We start from the raw sequence: 23,720 nt of genomic DNA on the forward strand, positions 1-23,720 counted from the left end.
GGCATACATGGCTTCCTTCTGCTTTAAGATAGTTTTGAAAGCATTCCATTTTTCTTCAGTATTGCTATTATCCCTACTTGATAGGACCTCCGAATCATCCTGAAGTTATTATAGTCCTGGGTGGCACACTGGATTGCAACTGCATAGGAAACCACAGTAAACAAACTGCCCAAGAGCAAATGTTAAAATGTAGTGCAAATACAATTTTCACTCTGCAGATTCCCATTTTTATAACTGATTACAGCTTAAGAAATTTGTTTTTGAGTCACAGTAAATTTGATCAAATGTACAACTGGAATAAAACTACAGGCTTGAACAAACCCAATCACCTACAATCCAATTACACAATTTTCTCCCTCTGGGCCTGGATATTGGCTTTACACTTTTAAAAATTTCTGTTTTTAATTGTCAAGTTGTCGTAGAAAGCAAAGTGTTCATGTCGCTGAACATAGTGAATTGAAGTTTGGAGCTGATTTGGGGTTGTGAAATCTCGCTCTTAACTAAGCAAGGATGATCACAATTTTATCAATGAGTGAAAAAGGTTTTGCTAAAAGTTTGAAATAGCAGAGTTGTGGAAATGTTTTGCAACATTTTGAAAAGTTCCATACCCCCACTACAAAGTAACTGGCTTCTTTTGAAAGTGAGAAGTTGTTTTGATACTGTCCAAATCCTGTAACTTGAACCATTTTGTTTTTTCTAATCTCTAAGTAAGTGATTACATTCGATTACACTAAAGTCACAGTAGAATTTGAGAACTCAAAACCAGTCAAAATTTTGGTTTTCCTGTTTCCTGAAAGGCAAGCTCTTTAAACAGTATCTGACTCCATTTAGGATGACATTACTGCGTATAACACCGTGCAACATCATCAGTTTAGCAACATGCTGTGTTTTAGACTTAATTCATATTAACTCTACTTACTTGAGTGGAAACAAAATGGTTGAATTTAGTTAAATTCAACAGTTGAGTCACAGCGTTGACTGAATTTCACACTCTGGGTTCCACTGGTGATAATTTGAGAGTTAGAAACTTTAGCCGTGACTAGATCATTTGGAGACAGAAGTGAGTGTGCATTCAAGTGCGCATCATTTTTAGCTCCAGTGTTGCTGTTATTGATGGCATCTATCATGAGTGACTCATCCACGATGCATGTGGGCCAGTTTTTTTTCTTTCTGATAGAATCATAGAAGTTTACAACATGGAAACAGGCCCTTCGGCCCAACATGTCCATGTCGCCCAGTTTATACCACTAAGCTAGTCCCAATTGCCTGCACTTGGCCCATATCCCTCTATACCCATCTTACCCATGTAACTGTCCAAATGCATTTTAAAAGACAAAATTGTACCCGCCTCTACTACTGCCTCTGGCAGCTCGTTCCAGACACTCACCACCCTTTGAGTGAAAAAATTGCCCCTCTGGACCCTTTTGTATCTCTCCCCTCTCACCTTAAATCTATGTCCCCTCGTTATAGACTCCCCTACCTTTGGGAAAAGATTTTGACTATCTACCTTATCTATGCTCCTCATTATTTTATAGACTTGTATACGATCACCCCTCAACCTCCTACTCTCCAGGGAAAAAAGTCCCAGTCTATCTAACCTCTCCCTATAAGTCAAACCATCAAGTCCCGGCAGCATCCTAGTAAATCTTTTCTGCACTCTTTCTAGTTTAATAATATCCTTTCTATAATAGGGTGACCAGAACTGTACACAGTACTCCAAGTGTGGCCTTACTAATGTCTTGTACAACTTCAACAAGACATCCCAACTCCTGTATTCAATGTTCTGACCAATGAAACCAAGCAAGCTGAATGCCTTCTTCACCACCCTATCCACCTGTGACTCCACTTTCAAGGAGCTATGAACCTGTACTCCTAGATCTCTTTGTTCGATAACTCTCCCCAACGCCCTACCATTAACGGAATAGGTCCTGGCCCGATTCGATCTCCCAAAATGCATCACCTCACATTTATCTAAATTAAACTCCATCTGCCATTCATCGGCCCACTGGCCCAATTTATCAAGATCCCGTTGCAATCCTAGATAACCTTCTTCACTGTCAACGATGCCACCAATCTTGGTGTCATCTGCAAACTTACTAACCATGCCTCCTAAATTCTCATCCAAATCATTAATATAAATAACAAATAACAGCGGACCCAGCACCGATAGAATTGCTTTCTTAAGTGACTGGTTTGAGATCAGAATTCAGACAAAATTTGGATTTCATTCACTCTCTACTGGAGAACGATTTAGAAATGACCTTTATTTTGGAACGTGTAGATACTGGCATACCATGTTAACTTTGGATGGGTTAAAATGTTTTCTGAATTGGCTGTCTTGGGTTTTTGACTATAAGCACTTGGTAGAACTTAATCAGGAATGAGCTGATAAATGGTAGTTTGTGACTCAAGATTTTAAAAAGTTAGCGGAGAATACTGGATTTTGACTAATTACTCAAAGGTCAAATCCTCTGCTCGTTCTGAACTGCACGCTGCTCTTTGTGGAGAAATCCATCTTGAAACATTGGAATTTTTCTATGTGGGTGGTGACATTTTGCCACCTTCCCACTTGTCCAGGCATTTAATTGTAGCCTGATTCTTGCGGTACCAGTGGCTGAATACATTTAATCGAGAATGTACTCTACTGCAGTCAACCACTTGACTGTGCCCCACCTTGGATGGTTATTAATTTAGATGCCTAACCTAAATTTTAAGTGATCAGACTCGTGGGAAGAGGGCAAGTTGTGACAATGAAGGGAGAAACCATTTACAATGTTAGTAGCTGGTTTTCTCCAGAGCTGGAGGACAGATGACATGAGTGCTTGTCAACAGTTTGATTTATAAATAAACTCTGCAATTTTTAACATTGAAGATGTGCTGCATAGTAGCATAGAATGACTTGACTGCATCCGTTCTGAAAAGCCAAAGGAACCACCACGTTACCCCTGAGAGCTATAGAGATTGATATTGATATCACCTGCTTTCATCCTGTTGTCTGAAAAGTGAAGTTTGCTGAATTAAATTACACAGTAGGCAATCAGGATTTTTCAACTAATGCTTCAGACTGTAGGTAGACAGTGCTGGGGGGTTGCAGCATTGTTGCTTTGTCTCCTGTAAAGAGTTGAAGAATTTGTGAAGAGGAAATTGTATTCTCTGCATGCCTTGTGATTGTGAGAAAATGATAGACCAATACTTTTGAGATTACATTGTATAAATGTAATGTGTAATTGGGAGCATTACAGGATATTGTAGGAGGTGCTCTGCATTGCATCTGATCTATGTCATACCTGACCTTTGGAGTGCTTGATAATGTCAGAGTACAAATTGTTCAAAAATAAATTACAGTTTCCCAGCCCCCTCGATCTGCATCTTGCGTGGACGTGCACCCATCAACAGAGGAAATAAAGGCTAAAGAACAGCTGTATATTATGGCAAATGCATGCAAAATTTTCACGTGGGTTCAACATTTGCTCAAGTAAACTGCAATTAAGCCTGACGAGCATTGTTTTGTGTCATACAGTTGAAAGCGGTACATGAGCAGCTGGCTGCCCTTTCCCAACCACAACTGTCAAAACCAAAGAAAAAGGAGAAAGACAAGAAAGAAGAGAAAAAGAAAGAGAAGGAAAAGGACAAAGAAAAGGAAAGGCATAAAAAGAAAGAGGAAGTGGAGGAAAAGAAGAAGAGCAAAGCTAAGGAGCAACAGCCAAAAAAATCAAAGAAGAACAATGCAAACACCAGGTAAATCTGTTCCCTTGCAAGTTAACCCTTTACACATTTTGGAAAATTTTTCAGATGTTAGTTAAATTGCAGTCTAGCAACTATATTGTCAATGCACTGTTTTCTGCTTCAGTCTCCTCCTACAAATAGGCTATTCTGCCAATTCGTATCAGGGAACAGCATCCAGGGATACTGTCCTTTTAGGTCTGAATTCAAGTTTTTTGAAAGCTTACTGATGTAGAAAAACATCCTGTAGTTTTGTGAAAAGATTAACCTGCAGTTTTCAGCCTATTTCCTGTCTGTTTCGGCCACCTGGGATTGCACCAGTTGTGTACCCGTCTTAGGTTTTGGCGTCTGGTGTACCTGCTGTTCAGTGTTTGCTGCCTTCTGATGTGCATGACTCCCAAAGGCGATGAAACTGGTACCAACCTCAGTATGGGAGTTTGACACAACAGTCTAGTCAGGTGCGGTCGAGGCTGCGGTTGCTTGTGGGTGCAGCCATCCAAGGATACATTCTGCCAAATTATGTCTGGGGAGGAAGTTTTCAGACCCTTGGGGCTGGAACTGTCTGCAGTTCAAGTCACAAATCCAATAAAGCTTTCTGATGGGTCTGGTCTCAACCAACTTTGATACCTATTGTGAGATTACAATGTTGGGATTATTGACTGATGTTGCTGCCGTGGAGTTACCTTCACTTCAGCCCTGGTCAAAACAGCTACATATTCATTGGAAATGATGGAGAATGTGTTCCCAATTGATAGACATTGCTGATGAGTAAGGGAGCTTTGGCCAGCAACACCCAATGAAATGCATGACAGTTCTCTTTCTCTTTCCGCTCCAACCTTTTGATCAAATTTGAGGATCCTTATGAGAATAGCAATCAACACCAATGTAGGGACTGATGCCAGAACTACCAGGAGGGCTGCAGAGGCTACTAATCAAGCTACTTAAAGACTAATCACTTAACTGGAGAGAGCTGTGGCTGTTGGTAGTGGTGCCAGCTCTGGTACATTGGCATGCTTCTCTGAAACAGGAGGGTTTGATTCAGAACTTCTGGAGGTTTATTGCATCTTCCAAGATGAAAATAGAAGGGTTGGAGGTAAGTTAGGTGAAGACAGGGAAAACACACACACACACACACACAAAAAGCCGTTTATTTAGACGAATACTTTGCCTATGTTGCTATTTCCCGGAAATTAAGTGGTTGGGACAGACTTCAATCTGGTAATTTAGTCAGAGGACCACATGGCTTCCAGCTGTCCTCCAGTGTGCTTCATGGAGGCATTTTTTATCAACTTGATGAAGGCAGTATCACTGTCATCAAATAGGTGGAATATATAGGGTTCTTGATGGAGGAAGAAACTGTTTAACTCACCAGGGATTACTCAATAGTCTTGCAATTTCTGACCAAATATGGTAAGATTCAGTACCTCCAGAAAGAAACTCCATTTAGATTCCTGGGGTTGCATGGTATATTCGGGGGATGCTCCAGATGTATATAACATTCTATTCGACCTTTGAAATTCACTTACATTCATATGACCCAGAGTAGGTGTGTCTGTAGCTTTGATACCTAGCTAGGGTAGTGATCTACATCAAGATTTGAAGGGGGCAGCACTCCACGTGATATCAGCAAGCAGATGAATGCACTGGACATAGCAAAGGCTACGTGTCCCGACAACGATCCTGGCTGTACTGTTGTAAATTTGTGCTCTAGACTAGCTGTGATTCTACTCGAGCTGTTCCATTATAGCTACAACACTGGCATCTACCTGACAATGTTTAAAATTGCCCAGGTATGTCCTGTCCACACAAACGACAAATCCAACCCATCAACCTACTCTCAATCATCAGCAAAATGATGGAAGGAGTGCTATGAAGTGACACTTGCTCACCAATAACCTGTTCATCGTTGCTCAGTTTGGGTTATGCCAGGACTACTCAGCTCCAGACCTTTACAGCTGTTGTCCAAACATGGACAAAAGAGCTGAATTTCAGAGGTGAGTGACTGCCCTTGACATCAAGGCAGTATTCAACAGTGTGATACCAAGGAGCCCTAGTAAAACAAGTCAATGGGGATCAGGGGCAAAACTCTCCATACTGCTGGAGACATACCTAGCACAAAGGAAGATGGTTGTGGTTGTTGGAGGCCAATCATCTCAGCTGCAGGAGTACCTCAGGGCAGAATCCTAGGCCCAACTATCTTCAATTGGTTCATCAATGACCTTCCTTCCATCATAAGGTCGGAAGTGGGGCTGTTCGCTTATGATTAGCGTTTAGCTCCATTCTCAATTCCTCAGATAGTGAAGGCGTCCATGCTCTCATGCAGGATGGCCTGGACAACATCCAGGCTTGGGCTGATAAGTGGCAAGTAACATTTGTGCCACACAAGCCAGGTAATGACCATCTCCAACTAGAGTCCAGCCACCTCCCCATGGCATCACCATCGCCGAATCCTCCACCATCAACATCCTGAGGGTCGCCATTGACCAGCAACTCAACTGGACCAGCCACGTGAACACAGTGGCTACTAGAGCAGGTCAAAGGCTGGGTATTGTGCGGCGAGTGACTCATGTCCTGCCTCCCCAAAGCCCCTCCACCACCTACAAGGCACAAGTCATGAGTGTGATGGAATACTCTGCACTTGCCTGAAATGGGTGCAGCTGCAACAACACAAGAAGTTCACTGCTATCCAGGTCAAAGCCCATCCACCACCTTGAATATCCACTCCCTCTACCACCGGCGCACCATGACTGCAGTATGTACTACCAGGGGATGCAATGCAGCAACTCACCTAGGCTTCAACAGCACCTCCGAAACCCGCGATCTCCACCACCTAGAAGGACAAGAGCAGCAGGAACATGGGAACACCTTCAAGTTTCGCTCCAAGCCACACACCACCTAGACTTGGACGTGTATTGCCATTCCTTCATCATCGCTGGGCCAGTATCCTGGAACTCCACATGAACTGCAGCAGTTCAGAGAGAAGGCTCACCACTACCTTTTCAAGGGCAACTAGGGATGGGCAATAAATGTTAGCCTTGCTAGCGACGCCCACAATTAGAATTAGAATCCGAGAATTAATTTTTTTTTTAAAAACTCGTCTTTTTTTTCTTTCCACCCATACGAGTGGGTGGAATATCCTTTATTGTAAATGGAGATTGTCATGCCTTTGAAGAAAAACAAATTGTTGTGAAGTGTTAGATTAGCGTTGTTTGGACAGTTGTAATTATATCATTTGGAGGTACTGGTGAGAAAGGGTTACTGAGCCTAGCACTGAGGGAGCTGAGTTAATTTATGGTTCATTCTGAAGCACTCATAAGTTCACTATCTACATGTATACATTCTCCTCGGGCAGTACTCCCTGTTGGGCAGCACTCGAGGATTCATCTCTGTCCACTCTAGAATCAAAAAAAAATTTAAAAAGATGCATGGATAGAATAGAACCAAAAATGTTGACCATAATTATTTCATTGCTTGATTTTTAAATAGGTCGCAATAGTGAGTCTGGGCTGAGATGCGCCATTTTTTTTGTTAAATTGCTTGCTTTGTGGAACTCTTTACCACCCTCTGTTTTTCTTTTCTCCTAAAAGCTGCACTTTTTAAAAAAAAAAAAAAAATCCTTGATTTACCTCATCATATCTCTCACTCTTGTTCAACTTTCTTAATGTCCTGCACCATAAGTGTTAATTCTTCCCTTAAGTTTCTCAAGTATGTTCTAAATGTGTGAATTCTTTCTGTGCAGATGTGTGGACAATGCTAGTCGTGCCTGCAATGTTTGCATAGCTTTTCTTACCCCAAACCTTCAAGTTATACCAACCTTTCCATGTTTGTCTTAATTCTGCTCACTTTTCCTTCATCAGGAATCTGAAGAACAGCAAACCTGGCCCTACCTACGACTCTGAGGAGGAGGATAAATGCAAGCCGATGACTTATGAGGAAAAGAGACAGCTGAGTCTGGACATAAACAAACTTCCCGGTGATAAATTGGGGCGAGTAGTTCACATCATTCAGTCCCGTGAGCCCTCACTGAGAAACTCAAACCCTGACGAGATTGAAATAGACTTTGAAACGTTAAAACCCTCCACGTTGCGAGAGCTGGAACGATACGTTACATCATGTTTACGGAAAAAAGCGAGAAAACCTCAAGGTGAGAGCTAACCCTAGCAGATAGAATGGTTGATTATCACTAACTATATAAAATTGATCTAAAAATTCATACATTTGATTCAGATGCACAATCTACACAAGCCATCCTTAATATGTCATTCCCTCTCTTTACTAAAACTATTCTTCACTTCCCATGCCACGCACTTATTTCTAGACTACAAGGATATGTAGGGAACTTTTTTTTTCCTCTAGGCTTTTCCTAGTATTACCTCTGAAAGCCGGCTGTTATGTGGTGTACAAGACAAACTTGGGGTGACTGTTCCTTGGATGCTTGTTTCTTCCCCGGGCCCTAGCCATGTTACTGCCATTCTATGGAGTGACAAGGCACTGCATTTGTGCCTAGACTGGTTTGTTGAAACAGTGGCCAATTATTAGCTCAGAATAAGAATAAAAATTGTAAATGCTAGAAGCCTGAAATAAAAGCTGAAGATGCACCTGAAAGAGAAAAGATTTTCTGTCTTTATGCTCGCTGTAATACATTGAAGTAGGAGCGTTTTTTAAGCAAAGCTTGATAGAGGCTTGTTAATGACGTTTCAGTAATTAGTGCTAGCAGTATAAGACCTCTTGGAATGGCCTTCTGGACTGAATTCCAATCCCTTGTGTGTAGCACTGGTAACTAGACATATGTAATCTATTTCCTGTCACCTTCCTTGATGGTGGACAATTTGAATCCACTGAGCATGTTGTCACAGTCTTCCTTTAAAAAAAAATGACCTCCCCCCCCCCCCCAGGAGAATCACCTTTGTGTCTAATGATGAATGTGAAGGGTAATGTTGTAAGTTGCTTTTTAACTCTTTTCCAAAATGGTCCTTTTTTCCTTCTCCCCCCTGCCCTCCGCAGTGGTTGACTCCTGCTCCGTTACAGCATCATGCATCATAGAAGTTGCCCCATGCCTTGCCAAAATGACATTTCATGTGTGAGGCATCATGTTCGCTGTCTGTTTAACTGTGGCAGTGTCACAGCAAAGCTTTTTTTTTCCCCCCCTTTTCCAGCCCCATGACCACACTTTTCCAGCAGTGGGCTTTGATAGCAATTGGAAACAGGAATGCAGGGTGATATTTTTCCTCTCCCAAGTGTCAGCTTGGCTTTTCAGAATGGATAAATGCTGGGATTTTCCCCTGACACTCGCATTTCCTAATTTCTGTACAGCGAGACTTGGCAAATCAAAGGCCAGGAATTTGCCTGTGGTGTCACCACGAGTTAGAAGTGCTGACTAATAAGTCAGCTGCTGGCTTTTTCATTGTAAAGTCCCAGCAATCCATTACTAGATTGTTTTTCCCACCCATCCCCCTTCCACCCATCAAAAAAAGGCCCGGAGAGAGGATTTAAAACAGCATGAGGAAGAATTTGAAAAATTTACATCATAGCTGACAGAGGTGCGGCGGAGCCTGAAGAATCAAAGCTAAGTGTTCAATTATTTCTTCATACCATATTTAACTATGGAGTAGATTAAAGGGCTAATTTACTTAAAAAGAAAGGAATTAATAAAAAAATCTACCTATTAGCTATAAGTAAATAGTTAAATAGAAACTGATGTCACCAATAGAGGGAATAGGTAAAATAAACTAAAATGAACAATGCCAGTAACTAATAGAAATCAAATTAAATCCATCTGTTAACTAATTTGCCTTTAATACTAAATGATTATCACTAGAAATAGGTAAATAACTGCACAGTAAATAAATATATAAAGTAGATAATGGCAGCACATGCAATGTGTCGGAGCTGCAGAATGTCGGAATTTGTGGAGACATTTCCTACAGGTGTGATCACCTGTGACAGTGAGACTGTCACAGGTGATCACACCTGTAGGAAATGTCTGACTTGAGTCCCTCCAGCTCAGAATCGTTGAGCTGGAGAGCGAGATGGAGACATTGAGGGAGGGAGAGGACTATCTGGATAGTTTTCTCCAGTACACAGTCGCACCACATAGAGAGGTACAGGAAGAGGAGTCCGTGACTGACAAGTCAGGAGGTTAGGGAGACCCTAGTAGAGTCAGATAATCTAAAGAAAAAGGCATATGCCATGTACATAAACAATTAAGGAGCGAGTGACAAAAGGGAATATGAGGAGCTTCAGAAAGAGGTTAAGACAATTAGGAAGGCAAAGAAAAAATACGGAACAAAAATATTGAATATAATGAAAAACAGTGAAGGATTCTCTTGGCACATAAGTAACAAAAGGAGAATTAAGATAGGGTTAGGGCCACTAAGGGATGAGCAAGATAAACTCACAGGAGATGATGGTGAAATGGCAGGGATACCCAATGGATACTTTGCCTCAGTTTTCACTGAAGAGACTAAAAAAAGAGGAAATGACAACAGTAGTAGAAATCGAGAGGAACATTACAAGAGTTGAGATGGAAAGAAAGGAGATATTAGACATACTCGCCAAACTTCAAGACAAAGCCTCCAATTCAGATGGATTGCACCTGTGGATACTCAAACTAGGGAGGAGATAGCAGAGGCACCAGTTTCTATATATAAAAATTGAATAAAGGAATAGAGGACTTTCGAACAGCAAATGTAATTCCCATCTTCAAAAAGGGAGATAGAACCATTCCAGGGAACTATAAACCAATTAGCTTAACGTCAGTGGTAGGAAAGATACTAGAATCTGTGTCTGATAAATTTATGCTAGAATTTCCAAACTTTTGCAAAAGAGAAGTACTGCTAAGTTTCGCATTGAATGGTGGCAGGTGTTTTAAGTAAATATGCATGTGAGGTACCTTGCACTAATCTCAGTAGGCATTTTCTACTGAGATTAGTGCAAGTGGCTAACATGGTGACACTGTAGCCATGCCTGTGGCTAGTCAACGATTTCTGTTGGACAACATTGGGATAGAAGGATATGGGGCAGGGTGGGAAGAGGTAATTAGAGTCGGTGGAAAACTAGTTCGAATGTGCTCTTGATGCAGGGAAAATTGCTCTCCGTGACTTCATGCTTGGTTGTTAAGTAGTAGTGTTCAGATGCTTTACTAGCTTTTTAAGTGGAAATTTGCAATGGAATCTGCTAAATACTTAAGCTTAATTTTCAAGCTGGAGTAATTAATTGAAAAATATAGCATCAAATATCAATCAACAGGAATAGAGATGGAAATTACTAACTCCCCAGAACAGAGCAAGCATTTTTTTGTAAAATTGGACACACAAACAAATTTCTGTAGACCTCACTGCAACCTGTTTTATGGCCAAGTTACTTCTGTGGAGTTATGGTTTGTTTAGCTTATGCTGTCGAATGTTTTATTGCAGTATACTACAAAGCATTGGTATCTTAGGATCCTCATCCTGGTGTGACTTTGTTTTAAACAGTGGAAAAATTGTACCCCACCGAAATGAATTGGAAACTTTCTCTGTGGTCTAACACATGGCTCTGGGAAATCAGATTGTGATATTGTGCAGGGCCGAATGCAATTTCGGTCCCTGCTGCTGCAGAGTATGTCGTCACCAACTAATGAATCTCAGAAATTTTGGGAACATTGTTGCGGTTTGACTGCAGATTAGAGGTTACTGGTTTAAAATTCTTGAGATTATTAGAATCATGAGCCCATTGAGTCCATAGAAGTGAGTAAAATCTGTTCCTAAAACTGCATCTGGACAAATACCAGTTTAAAACAAAATTCAGTCTTACAGCAGCTATCTGCAAGACACATTCCATTTTCTTTTAATTTCCCATTTAGTTTTTAGGTACTCTGGGCACACTTTTTTGTCAGGAAATTTAAGGTTCAGTTAGTTTGGAAAACAAATTTTCAACAATTGTTCACCTATAATGGTTTTTTTGTGCTCATCAGGTAGAAGGATATTAGTGCAGAGGAAAATATTTCAGGTTACTAAATCTCTTGGATTTCCATTCAGTGTTGTGGTTGGTCACAAACGTATACCAATTATATTTTGATATATTTACATGTTCCTCAGAGGTAAACATTTCCTTTTGCCAGCTCCCCACCCAATTCAGCTGCAGTTGAGCTGACTTCTGATGAGTCTTAGCCAGACCTACACGGTGGTGCTCCAGATATGCCAAATGTATTGCCATGGCAGGAGTACATATACACACCTTTTAGTAATGATGTACATGGCACTTGGACAGTGTTAATCACATGAACAGTGGGAGCTACTCTTGCATCTGTGGGCTTGAGATAACCGTTTGCTGTATGACTTTTAGGAAATAATGTCTTTTTTCTAAATTGTGTAGTATCTGGACTTGACTGCCGCTTTCAATATTAGTTCAAATTCTTTAGGATGAGATTGTGGAATTAGGCTGGAGGTTTTTGTATGCTTAGATTAAAGTAAAATGAACAAATAGGAAAGCTAAATCTGAAAAAACTAACCTTTTTCCTTTTCGCCTCTTTTCCCCCCCCCCCACCATTTTTCTTTGAAACCGTCATACCATATTACATCTTTGCCATCATCTAATGGGCTACGACACCATTTGAATAACCTCATAAAATATGGAGTTTATATGAAATGGGAAATAAATAGAACTGGCAAGTTTCTTGTGGGTCAGCATCCTTTGACAACTCACTGGCTCTGATTTTGGCAGTTTCCATTTTGTACATTCCCAAATACCAAGGCCATTCCATTATACGTCGAAAGGTACTGCCCATGCGACAAGTGCTTAAAATAAAAATGATATCCCTGTAGGGAGAAAATAGAGCAACTCTGACCAGCTGGTTGGTAATTTGGTGTTCTCTGTGCCAATGATTTGACAGAGGCTGTGTGACTGGGCTCTGAATTCACATGCTCTTTCTTTTGGCAGCCAACACCGCAGAACATCTGAGTCTATTAGTGGTTGTGGTTAGGGGTTTCTTCCAGCTCCCAGGCCACAGTATTTTCTCCCCTTCCCCCAACACAACTTTTAAACTCAACATTTAAGATTCAACACAAAATTTGATTCTTGCACTTACAAACCATCATTGTGTTCTTTGTTTTGAAGGCCATTGATATCCACATTTGTGAGTCAGTTATTATGTACAGAGTTTTTGTGTATGGGGTTGGGGGAAAGGAGTTGCCGTACATAACTCAGTACTTGAGAAAAAGTACCTCTTCATGCTGTTAAAAAGAAAAATGCATTTTTATGAGAATTTTTTGCAGTATTTACAAATAAGGTAGACTGCCACTTAGATTACCATTAGTGCAAAATATTGATTTTGAGACAGTATATATGATTGCTAACACAAAATGCCTCTCATTACACTCTACCTGAATAGGTTCTATGTTAGGTTTCCAAACCGTACATGTTCTGGGTGGTTTTCTGTTCACAACAGCACTGTAACTTGTTCTTCAGTGTTGCATGCGCATTCTGTTGGAAGACATTTGCACTTGAGTCTTTGTAAAAGTGATCATCTTTTTACATTGGGCATGTGAGGCTGGTCATCGGTCAAAATGATCTGCTCTGTTTTCATTCCACTTGTGTATGGGCACGCACAGATGGAGCGATGAAGTCATTGTGGCTTCTTAACCCAGGGGTCAAAGCAACAGCTGGTTTTCAGAGGTACATTGTTTCCTTTTTAATATTAAACCTGATTCAAGACTTTTCCAGTAAAATTAATTTAAAAAAATTTTGCAAAACTGGCTATTTGCAGAGTAGCGATGTCATGATGTAATATTAAACCTGTCTTTGTGCAAAGCCATCTGTACTTGAACATGTTTGTGATGGCTACAGAAAAAATACCCAACAAAACCAGGTGGTGCACTGAAACATCACTTCTGTCATGCCACTTGGTGGGGCTTGTATCACTCACTGTGCTGAGTTCATGATGCCAACCATGTCACTGTGGGGAAATACTGAATACTTCCTCAGAGAGCATGGAAATCTCTGGCTCGCGTAGCTGCTTATTTGTGGTGGTTTTAGAGGCTTTAGAGCGGCTTGTGTTCCACCCTCTTGCCCCGGGAAAGACCATGGGAGAAATGGTCAAAGGTTTTTTTTTAAGGCAGAAGCACATAAGATATTTAAAATTTTCTGTTTTCTCAGAATCCCTGGGGCCTGCGCTGACTATAGCGACTTTTGAGGTTATTGCTCTTTGTAAGTTATAGGGAGCAGTGCAACAGTGACCAGGGATGAATTTTTTCTCTCTCTCTCCCCTCTGACCTGGTCTTGCCTGTGCAGCTCTTTACAGCAGCACAACTGAGATTGGAACTCACTGAGGCAGTGAATCAAACCCTATACTCTGTCTACTTACTTCTCTTATACATTTTTTTAAAAAGTGATTTAATCTGTCATTAAAAGTGTTATCATGACCTCACTATTGCAGAATCCACATGCTTCTAAACATTTGCTAAAGTCTCTTCAGATTAATGGCCTTCAAGAGCAGTCACAAACTGTGAATGGGTTTTTTTGTTTTCCTACAGCTGCTTTTCTTTTCTTTTTAAATTTGCAGAAACCTTGCATCTGATCCCACGTGCCAAACTAGAGTAATTTTATTCACTGTGTTGTACCTGTGTACCGGTACCAAAGTGTTTGGTCCAAATCTTGTTGTGTGATGCTGTTTGCAGTGAAAAAAGTCCCAGGGAAATCGAACGATGACCTCCAGCTAGACTCGAAGAGTGAGCTGGATACCAGGTTACATGACGTTAGCGGCCAGCTGAGCTCTGGGAAGAAACCAGGCAGAAAAGGTTGGTGTAGTGCAACCTTGTGAAGTAGATCCTTAGGTGCAATAGGCTGGGGGGAAGCAAGGCTAAAATCAATTTGTGCATATATGTATTAGCCTTGATTTTGTGGTATACATACCTCTCAAACTGCAACGTGTTGAATGGCAGAATTCGGGTTCGCGCTTGGGGAGGGAGTGCGGCTTTCTGTAGAATCGGCGTATCAGCTGATTTTGCTTGGTTGCACTTTGCTGCTACTTTTCTCAGAGGTGCAGCTTCATGTTGGGACATGGTGACTTAAAACAGTGCAGTTGAGAGGTATGGTGGTATACCTAGTCAATATTTGTGACTTAATGAGCTGAAAGCGGTATAAATAAATGTGTTCAATTCAGGTTATGCACTACAGCTAATGGGGTTGCACAATTTTTTAAAAATTCAACAACTTAATTATAGGGAGAGGGTAAGATGTTTTAATTTTCTGAAATTGTGATTTTTGAATAGAGATGTGTCTACATGGGTCCCATGTTCTGTCTATAATTAGCAATCTGCACTAATTCAGGAAAAGGTGCTGGTCCTTCAAATCAGATCATTCCTCAGAGTTAAAATGTAGCTCCTGAAACTCACTAACGATTAATTGAAATGAATGGTCTCTGCTAATCTAGCATTATTTGTTTACAAAATATTTAACATTAGAGCAGGGGACTGGTGATGCACCGAATCAGAGTATTACCAATCCGAGTTTGAGTCCAGACCAGACTGATGGGATTAAAGTCATCTTTTTTTCTGGCCATGAGTCCTGTGAGAAAGGTATACACTCTGAACCCAATAACAAATGATTTGAGCATTTGGTACCAAAAGGGTCCTAATCTCAATGCTGTGACAACCCATAACTTGACAAAATGTATTCCTTTCTCTCCCTTCTCTTCCCCCTCTGCTCCCAGAAAAAAAATAACTTGAGCCTAGTATGGACAGTGCATTATTTGCCTTAATTGAAATAGTATTTTTTCAATTTTTGCACTTTAGAAGTGTTTGTACTACAGTACATTTGGTCAGTGTTGCATGATTGGGGATTTTGTAAAGTATTGTACAATTTATACACAGCTGCCTAAGGCTGCAAAATGGGCTGTTCCCGCTAATGGTTACCTCACTACTGCATGTTTAAAAGGGTGAATGTTGTAAGTCTTTGTGATATTTGTTTTTAGACCTTTCCAAAATGTGCATATAGAGTCTTTCAGCTGTGAGCTAGCCATTGTTCCAACTGTATTTGGCAGTGAACTCTGATGCGTTGTATCTGAGCAGGTTTTTCATCCTCCACTCCTGAATTCCAAAAGATTGGGGGATATTTCACTCCCTGCAGATAGCTGGTCACAAGCTGATGAAACTCCTGACTGTTCTCATTGTTCCCAGTTATCACTGCAATACAGAGGCACTCACTTATTTGGGCGTCATTTTGAAGGTTGCGATTTATCTCCTCTGTAGATAGGGCTGTCCGGTTAAAGCCTGTTTGAGGCATTCCACATAGCAGCTTGTTGTGCCATGTGTTGCAGAATCACACGCTTGTTTGTGTAGAACTGGTGAGATCAGGCGACTGGTTTCCTAGGTAACTGGAGCTTATCTGGAGGCTTCAGTGTTGCAAAATTCCGAGTAATTTATGGCATTTAGGAAATAAAATCGAGAGCATGAGGTGTTGCATAATTTGAGTTTCACAAGCTTGTTTCTTTTGTATCCCCTTTTTCCCTATATCCTGAAGGTACTGACAGTCTGCAGCGCCCTTAAGCTAGGCACTGGCGGGCCCAAGACATCTCGCCCAAGTTTTAAATGTATGAACCCAGTATGTATTGGCAAGCTACTGGAGTATGGCCTGCCCCCTCCCTGTGTCCACGTTCCATCAGAGTTCACTGGAATGCAATACTGAGCTGAAACCACAGCTGACTTCCTCCCTCTCTCATCTCCCCCTCCTCCCATTAAGCTCAGGGCCACTCAGATAAATTGTAGTACACTAACTGCTGACCTGGCTGAAACCAGCTAACAGCGCAGACTGGAAATCCAACCTGGGAACTGTGGTCCACATGGATTAGCAAATCACCAGGCACTGCCTTTACCCAATAGAGCAGAGAGAACTATTTTCTGTCTTCCCTTTCACCTCTACCCCATCCCAAAAGGAATTCAAAAGCATGATTTATAGCTCAAAATTGAAACTTGATGGTCTGTGTGATTGAAATTTTTGAGATTTGCTTTTGTACCTGAAGACTGCTTTTGGTGCAGTCTGTAAGGTTTTCACTTGCCTTCCAGCTTCAGTTCCAGGCCTGTGCTGCCTTATCTCAGCCTAAATGACAATAAGAATTGTACAATTGGCTTCTTGTCCCTGAGCTATATATGGTTAGAAATCAGCGAGGGCTCCTGCTCCAGATCGCTTTCCAGTCACATCTGCCGCAAAGTGTGTGCACATAGACATTGGGTGAGGAGAGGATCACGTTTTGGCCCACTGTTGAATAATCTGTTGACCCTTTGCATTCATGCTCAAACATGAAGAATGGCTGCTTGGAGAAAATACTCGTGGGTGGGTGGCTGGAACCATACTCCAGTAAGCCTTTAAGAGAAGGAGAAAATTAGAACAAGATGTGAAGGATTTAAGAAAAAGCTTGGTATGCTAAACCTTAGTTCTAAGGATATCTGTTATGGCACATGACAGTGTTGCTGTTCTGCGTACCTTATTTCATGTCCTGCAGTGACTCCTCCATGGTTATTGGTTGAGGAAAAGTTAGGGGAAAGACACTTTTATGACCTAATGGAATAGAAGTTTCCAAATTTATGAAGTGGATCGATGAAAATTGATTCAAATAAATTGTTGTCACCAGCATAGAGTTGGAAAAATAAGAGACACAATTTAAAGACATGAGCTTGTTGGGTCAAATTACCGTTTCCAATTGCTAAAATCTCCTATGTTCATATACAAACCTACGAAAACGATGAAGAGGAAAAGACCAGCTGGTCTGTTGAGCCTGCCCCATATAGTCGTGTTGTCTTAAGCACCATGAATCTCAACGCCCCCCCCACTCACCTATCAGCAGTCATCACTTGGGTGAGGCAAAAAAGCACTTTTTTAAACCCCCAATGCCAATATAAGAAAAATATATGGAAAATTCCTCTCCAGCACCTTTAGCTGATACCAGTCCAGGGGACCACATTGGTCACGATTTATATTACTTGGTATTCCACCTACCTTTTGTATGCAGTGATTTCCACCCCAGCCAGGAACTGGTCCACCTCTCTGAAGGTATGCAGCGAATTTGCACTCAATGCACAAGCTGGCAACTTGTTCTACTATCCTTTGTGAGAAGAGGAGCCTCTGTCAGTATGAACACAGCCTGGTCCCTTTATTTTGCACACCACTATCTGATCACCCAGGAATCTCTCTTGAGAGTAATGTTTTTTCCCACAGGTTGAATTATTTTTTTTTAAAAATGAGTTTCTGATGGTGTTGCTCACAAGCGTCTTGGGTCTGGGCCACAGTTGTGTTTAGCTGCTAACCTGCCTTGTGCCTTTAAGGCCACTGCTCTAAATAGGCAAATCCAGGTAATTGTAGCTGCTTCAAAATTGCTGAGGTCAATCAGCTGCAACTGCTTGTAAATTTCAGGCTACAGGTCAATGACTGGCTTTTACTGTTAGATTGTTTTACATCTGTGACTGTATGATGCCTGGCGTGTGCCACAAGTGTTTTATTTGTATATATTTATTTATATATGTGTGTATGGAGAACACGATTGCAAGTGCTGAGAAATTTTAGAAAATAACCAGTTTTGACAGCAGCTGGCCTTGATGTTTACCATTAGTCTTGTGTTGCTTTGAGCTAACGATTAAGGTGGTGACCATGAGTGGCCTGGAATGATTCACCTATTGTTTTTAGAATATCCATTGGGGAAAAGTACAAAGTGTTGTTCCATCCACTCCCCAGACAGTGCAGCCAAAACTGAAATGTTGGACCTGGAGGTATACTTTCCCTCCTTGGTGCAGTGTGTTGGCACATCAGTGTGGTATGGGACTTTACCATGTCATTGTTTTAAGTACTTTATTGTGTGATTCCTTTGGGATGAATTTGTCATACCATAGCAAGGCATTTAACCCAATGCACAGCAAGCTCCAACTGTGCTGTACACCAAAAGTACACTGGGGTAAACGCTCATGAACACTTGCTCCCGTACATGCATGCAAATTCTGATTTATCAGTGCTTTTCAATGGTCCTGCTGCCTTGTGCATTATATCTAGAGCTCCAGACACTGGCTTCAACAATTATTGAAACTGTCTGCATGTATCATGTGATGGAGAAACAAACTGGCTTCCAGATGAACCCTGTTGGCTGCAGTTACTTTTCATATACAGTGAAACATTGCTAATCTGGTTTGAAGGTCAAGCTTGTAACTCCCATGTGCAGCCTGCACTGCTTTATCAGAATATTGTTTTGCTGTATCAGTGATTATGGTAACGTCTGTAAGCTAATTGCTGAGTTTGCACTCGGTTTGTTTTATTGTTGGCTCATGCTTACTGTGCTGCATTAAGGAACCTCCAGGAGTGGTTTGAGGCAGTGTGAAGAAACCATTTCTGACCTGTCACCCGTTGATAATTCATTGAAATTTATAACCTGATATCACTGAACAGACGATGGAGAAAATTTTCCTCACATGTCACTGTACTTAATGACAATTAACATATTAGACCTTAAAGGAGCGCATGATGATTTCAGACTGATTGGATATAGTAGTGTAGTGGTTGTGGTCCTGAATTAGCGACCCAGAGGTACTGTGTTTAAGTCCTACAAATGGCAAGTTATGAAATTGAATTCAATAAATCTGGTAATTTGTGGTCTGTCACTGGGAAAAGTGACCCGTGAAAGTTGTTGGATTGCTGTAAAAACCCAACTGATTCAATAATGTCCATCAAGCAATGAAACTTGCCACTCCGACCCACTCCGACCTCCATGATTCCAGTTCCACTTTACATAGTTGTCTTTTAACGCTCTCTGAAATTGCCTAGCAAGCCATGGGGTTCCCTGGGAATTAGGGATGAGCAGTGAATGTAGATTTGCCCGCATAACCCACATCCCTGAGCGCAAATCAATTTTTTATTTATATATTTTTTTATATATATATATAAAAAAAATTGTCTTCGTTGTTGTAGCTCGTTTCTTCAGGATGTTCCTCTTTAGATTTTCTAAAATCATGGGAAATCTTCAGTGCACAAGGAAACTCTCTTCCATACATAATATGGTGCTATAAAGGAGTGGATTGTTTGTACTATGTTTGCTATAGAGGGAGCTATTAATTATACTCAAGGTAATGGTATATTGACTGTTTTTGACGGGTTGGCTATTTTATTTTTGCTTGTTCTGAGGCCTCTGGTGGAAGATTCTTTTTTTACGGCTGTTTGCTTATTCTCGTCAGGTTGCTTTGTTTTTCTTCCTTCTCCCCTTGAAACCATTGACTACCTGTGGGCATCTCTTAGTGACTGCCCAAAAGTGGCCTTTATTCTTCTGTGAGCCATGATGGTATAAAGGAGTGAATTGTTTGTAATATGAGTTTGCTATAGAGGGAGCTATTAATTATATTCAAGGTAGTGGTATATTTGACTGTTTTTGAGGGGTTGGCTTTTCCATGGGCCAACGCAGGTAATCCTGTCCTTGCCCACATGCACGTCTAGCAGGGATAATTGGATCATAAGTGCTGATTTGTGTGCAGCATTTGGGGGAGAAGAGCTGAGGCACACGAGCCTTGTCAGACTTGACTTTACAGATGGTCAGGTTAACAAAACAAACTCTCATACATGAACACTCGGCTTCTTACTTGGGTTCTCTTTCTCGCAGATGCACTTGTGTGTTTGTATACATGGTAGATGGCAATGCTAAGAAAGTAATTAGAATTTGCAAGGAATCAGTAAAAAGCCTTGACTGCAGCAAAAGAATGTCATGTTATATTTTACTATAACTGGTAACAAAAAGCTTACTAGACTGCTTTGACCCCCATCAGTGTTATCCCTACAATGTGCATTTGGTCAGAAAGTGAGACGATTTTTCATGAATGGTTATCAGGATAAACCGAGTTTTGAAGAGCTGCTGCGGAGTTGACAAACTTAACAAATTTGAAAACTTAAAGGGGATTTTGTTTTCAGCAAAAAAAAACTTTGAAATAAGAATGACCTAAATAGGTGACCGGCCCAATTGTGTATGTGTATGACAGCTGCATTGCAGGTGGAAAGATAGGAAGATTCTTACCAATCAAGGAAAAAACAGGAGTGTGCATGAGCCTGTCTTATGGACTTTATTTTGGCATGATTGCTCTGCAGTAATAATTGAAGCAATGTGCTGAATAGTGATCTTGTATGGGAGACTTGGTTCATTTCCCTCCTTTTACCCTCCCCCCAATTAATGTAGGAACATTAAGGCCACTTGTATCATCCCAACTGCCACTATGGCTAAGATCAAATAACTCAGCACAAACAGGGGATCAGACCTGGGACCTTCCTGGTCTCGGCTACTCGACTGATCCATCAGGGAGTTGAGCTTTTTAATAATGTATGACGCAATGGGCTTGTGAGCTTTGTCTCAAACTTGTAAACCTGTAATTACTTTCTGCAAGTAGGCAGGAGCTGAAGAGTCCTCTGAAATGATGTCCCTTGTGCTTTTTTTAAAAAATACGAATTTTGTGCTACTTAAGGTGAGAGATGGTAATGCTGGGGAATAAAATCCAGGCTCAGGTGAGAGGACAGTACCTAACCCACCACATCACCCACTTATTGTGGTATCCTATTTATAGGGATTTGAGTTTTCCTGCAACTGAGAAACAGTACATGCCAGTTACGTACTTACAGTTCTGGCTTCTATTCTTTGGCGTTATGTTCTATGGCTGTTGGGAACTTTATGACTGGCGACCAAAGGCCAGTGGTGGGATTGACCTGTAACTGCAGTGGAAATAAACCTTCCAAATTTCTGACATTTATTTTCATGGAAGAGACTTTTTAGCCGTTGTGAACAAAATTTTAATACCTATATTTGGTACGCAGAATCTGAAATTGATAAAGGGGCGGGGCCTGTATTTACCTCTCTGCATTAATTTTAAAAATCCATAATTAGGTTAACAAATATTGGGGTAAAGTTTTTTTTTAAAGTTGTGGCCAAAGTTAATGGAATTTTAGATGGCCACCAGAACTGTGATGAGCAAAAATGTTAGATTTTTGAGGAAGATAGGATATTCAATAACCAAACAATTGAACTCCTAAATGCTTGGAGAAATCTGACTAACATTGTTGTATCAATGTGGGGACATCTCATTTTATATTGGGTGATGGTCCCCGGGTTGAATCAGCATTGTTTGCTGCTCCACTCTTGGATACCAAATTATTTAAGATTGGCTGATTTAGATCAGCATCCAGAAGGAAGAATACTTATCATGCTGACTGGATTCAGAAGCTCATGTGACTCAAGTGCATGGCTGACATCAACTGAACATGCCCAGGAGCCATCACCCAGCTGAAAATGTTGAGTCATCCTGACTATGTGCCCATTGTTAGCAATACTTCAAACCTATTTTTAATTCAAAAGTTTCATTAAAAAAAATACAGAAGAGTACTTTCCCATATAGTTAAATTTTCATCAGGCCTTAATGGGCATCTTATCCTTATCCCTATACCAGCTTGTGAGGAAGTGTGCAGGAGCAATGTGATTGCTGTCCCTCTGATTTCTGAGTGAATGCTTTGAGCACCATTCCACCAGAAATCTGAACTGTTACCTAAATCATTCATTTGATGTGAATAACAGATCTCTCATGTGACTTTAGACTAACTCTCCTAAGAATCTTGTTCGTAAGGTCTCCTGAATTTGGAGTGGCCTGAGAGAGAGATTCTTTTGTCATCCTTCACCTATAAATAGTCTCCAGTTGTTAGCCTGGGGCAGAGAACCAAGAGAAGAATCAACAGGGCGTGGTCCTGTTTGACATTTTAGGTTGTGTGCATATCCTGTGATTAATGCTCATTTGCAAAGAGGATTTACCCTAATAGGCACGTGTCAGTAATATGTGTTGTTACACCTCCGTTAGTTTCCTTATTGTTTATTCCCAATCCACTTGAGTTTGGTGGGAAAAATTGGAGTGAAAAAATATTAACTGGGTCAAACATTTGAATTTTGTAAATTCATATAGACTGAGATGATAGTTTGTTTGTGTTGAAATACAATGGGAATGACATGGTACAGGTTTCTTGTGCTGTGTTGTACAATGAGAGTGCGCAACACAGGCTTCGTGTGCTGTGCACTGAATAATAGCACATTTATGAGAGATTGTTCTCTATGGGGTGTAATGAGCTGCTTATTAAAAATATTACTTTTAGGCAGATAAACTTTAATATAGGTGATTCTTCTGTGAATTATTTAGAGGTATGAAGTTACTGAATTGTCCAAAGTACAGAACTTGATTGTAGGGTGAAGTGCCCGTTTTAAAAGCAAATGTAGCCTTTACAGGTACTATGACTCCTGTTAATGTATAATCTACAATATGCAGTAACTGCCTCAAGAACAAGAGCTAATGAAAAATTTGGACAGTGAAAACTTTGATTAGTACCAATCAATAAAACTCTACGGTAATAAATTACGCTTAAGAGCTTGCTTGAAGCAAGTTTAGTTGCAATATAATTATGTTGACGCTTGAGCGGATTACTCTGTCCATTTTACTTACCTGCGAATTCTCTTTGTACAGCTGAGAAGCATGACGTAAGCATGGATGTGGGAGGCCCCTCAAGGATGAGAAGCAGCAGCAGCTCTTCTGAGTCAGACAGTAGCAGTGACTCCAGCTCCTCTGAGAGCAACGACTCCGAAACAGGTTAGCGTCAATTCTTTCAGTAATTGAGCCTGTTGCTAGCCTGGCGCTGGCAATGTCCATTTCCCCTCTGCCCCACCTACTCTCCGTATGCCACCCATGGTAGTTTCCAAGCAACAACCAGTGACTTTTCTAAATACAGCTGCAATACATACAGTTTGCCAGATTAATGGAGTTGGAGCCCTTTGGCAATAGTTTCTCGTGTTAAAAGATCGACATGACTGGAAGAAATTCTAGCGATAGTCTGTTAAAGCTGCATAGAAAAAAGTGCAATAATGCTGACATTAATGACCATTGAAAGCCATAAAAAGAGCTTGAATTGCACTGTTAAATTATAAAGCAGCTTCCACAGAGATAAAATTGTTTTTCTCCTTGGAAAAAAACAGGATT

General features: G+C 40.8%; 1 protein-coding gene across 5 annotated transcripts in view; it reads left to right on the forward strand.

The window, feature by feature from the left end:
- Positions 1–23,720, forward strand: part of brd4 (bromodomain containing 4) — a 160,299-nt gene that overhangs the window by 100,040 nt on the left and 36,539 nt on the right. For 4 of the 5 annotated variants that reach the window (XM_067973142.1, XM_067973143.1, XM_067973141.1 and 1 more), the window contains 4 exons: positions 3,521–3,738; positions 7,581–7,867; positions 14,379–14,498; positions 23,211–23,333. In XM_067973142.1, the coding sequence (XP_067829243.1) occupies positions 3,521–3,738; positions 7,581–7,867; positions 14,379–14,498; positions 23,211–23,333 (748 nt within the window). The remainder of the gene's footprint in view (positions 1–3,520; positions 3,739–7,580; positions 7,868–14,378; positions 14,499–23,210; positions 23,334–23,720) is intronic. The other variant, XM_067973144.1, reaches the window with a different exon arrangement.

Source organism: Heptranchias perlo, chromosome 37, assembly GCF_035084215.1.
Source record: "Heptranchias perlo isolate sHepPer1 chromosome 37, sHepPer1.hap1, whole genome shotgun sequence".
NCBI lineage: Eukaryota > Metazoa > Chordata > Chondrichthyes > Hexanchiformes > Hexanchidae > Heptranchias > Heptranchias perlo.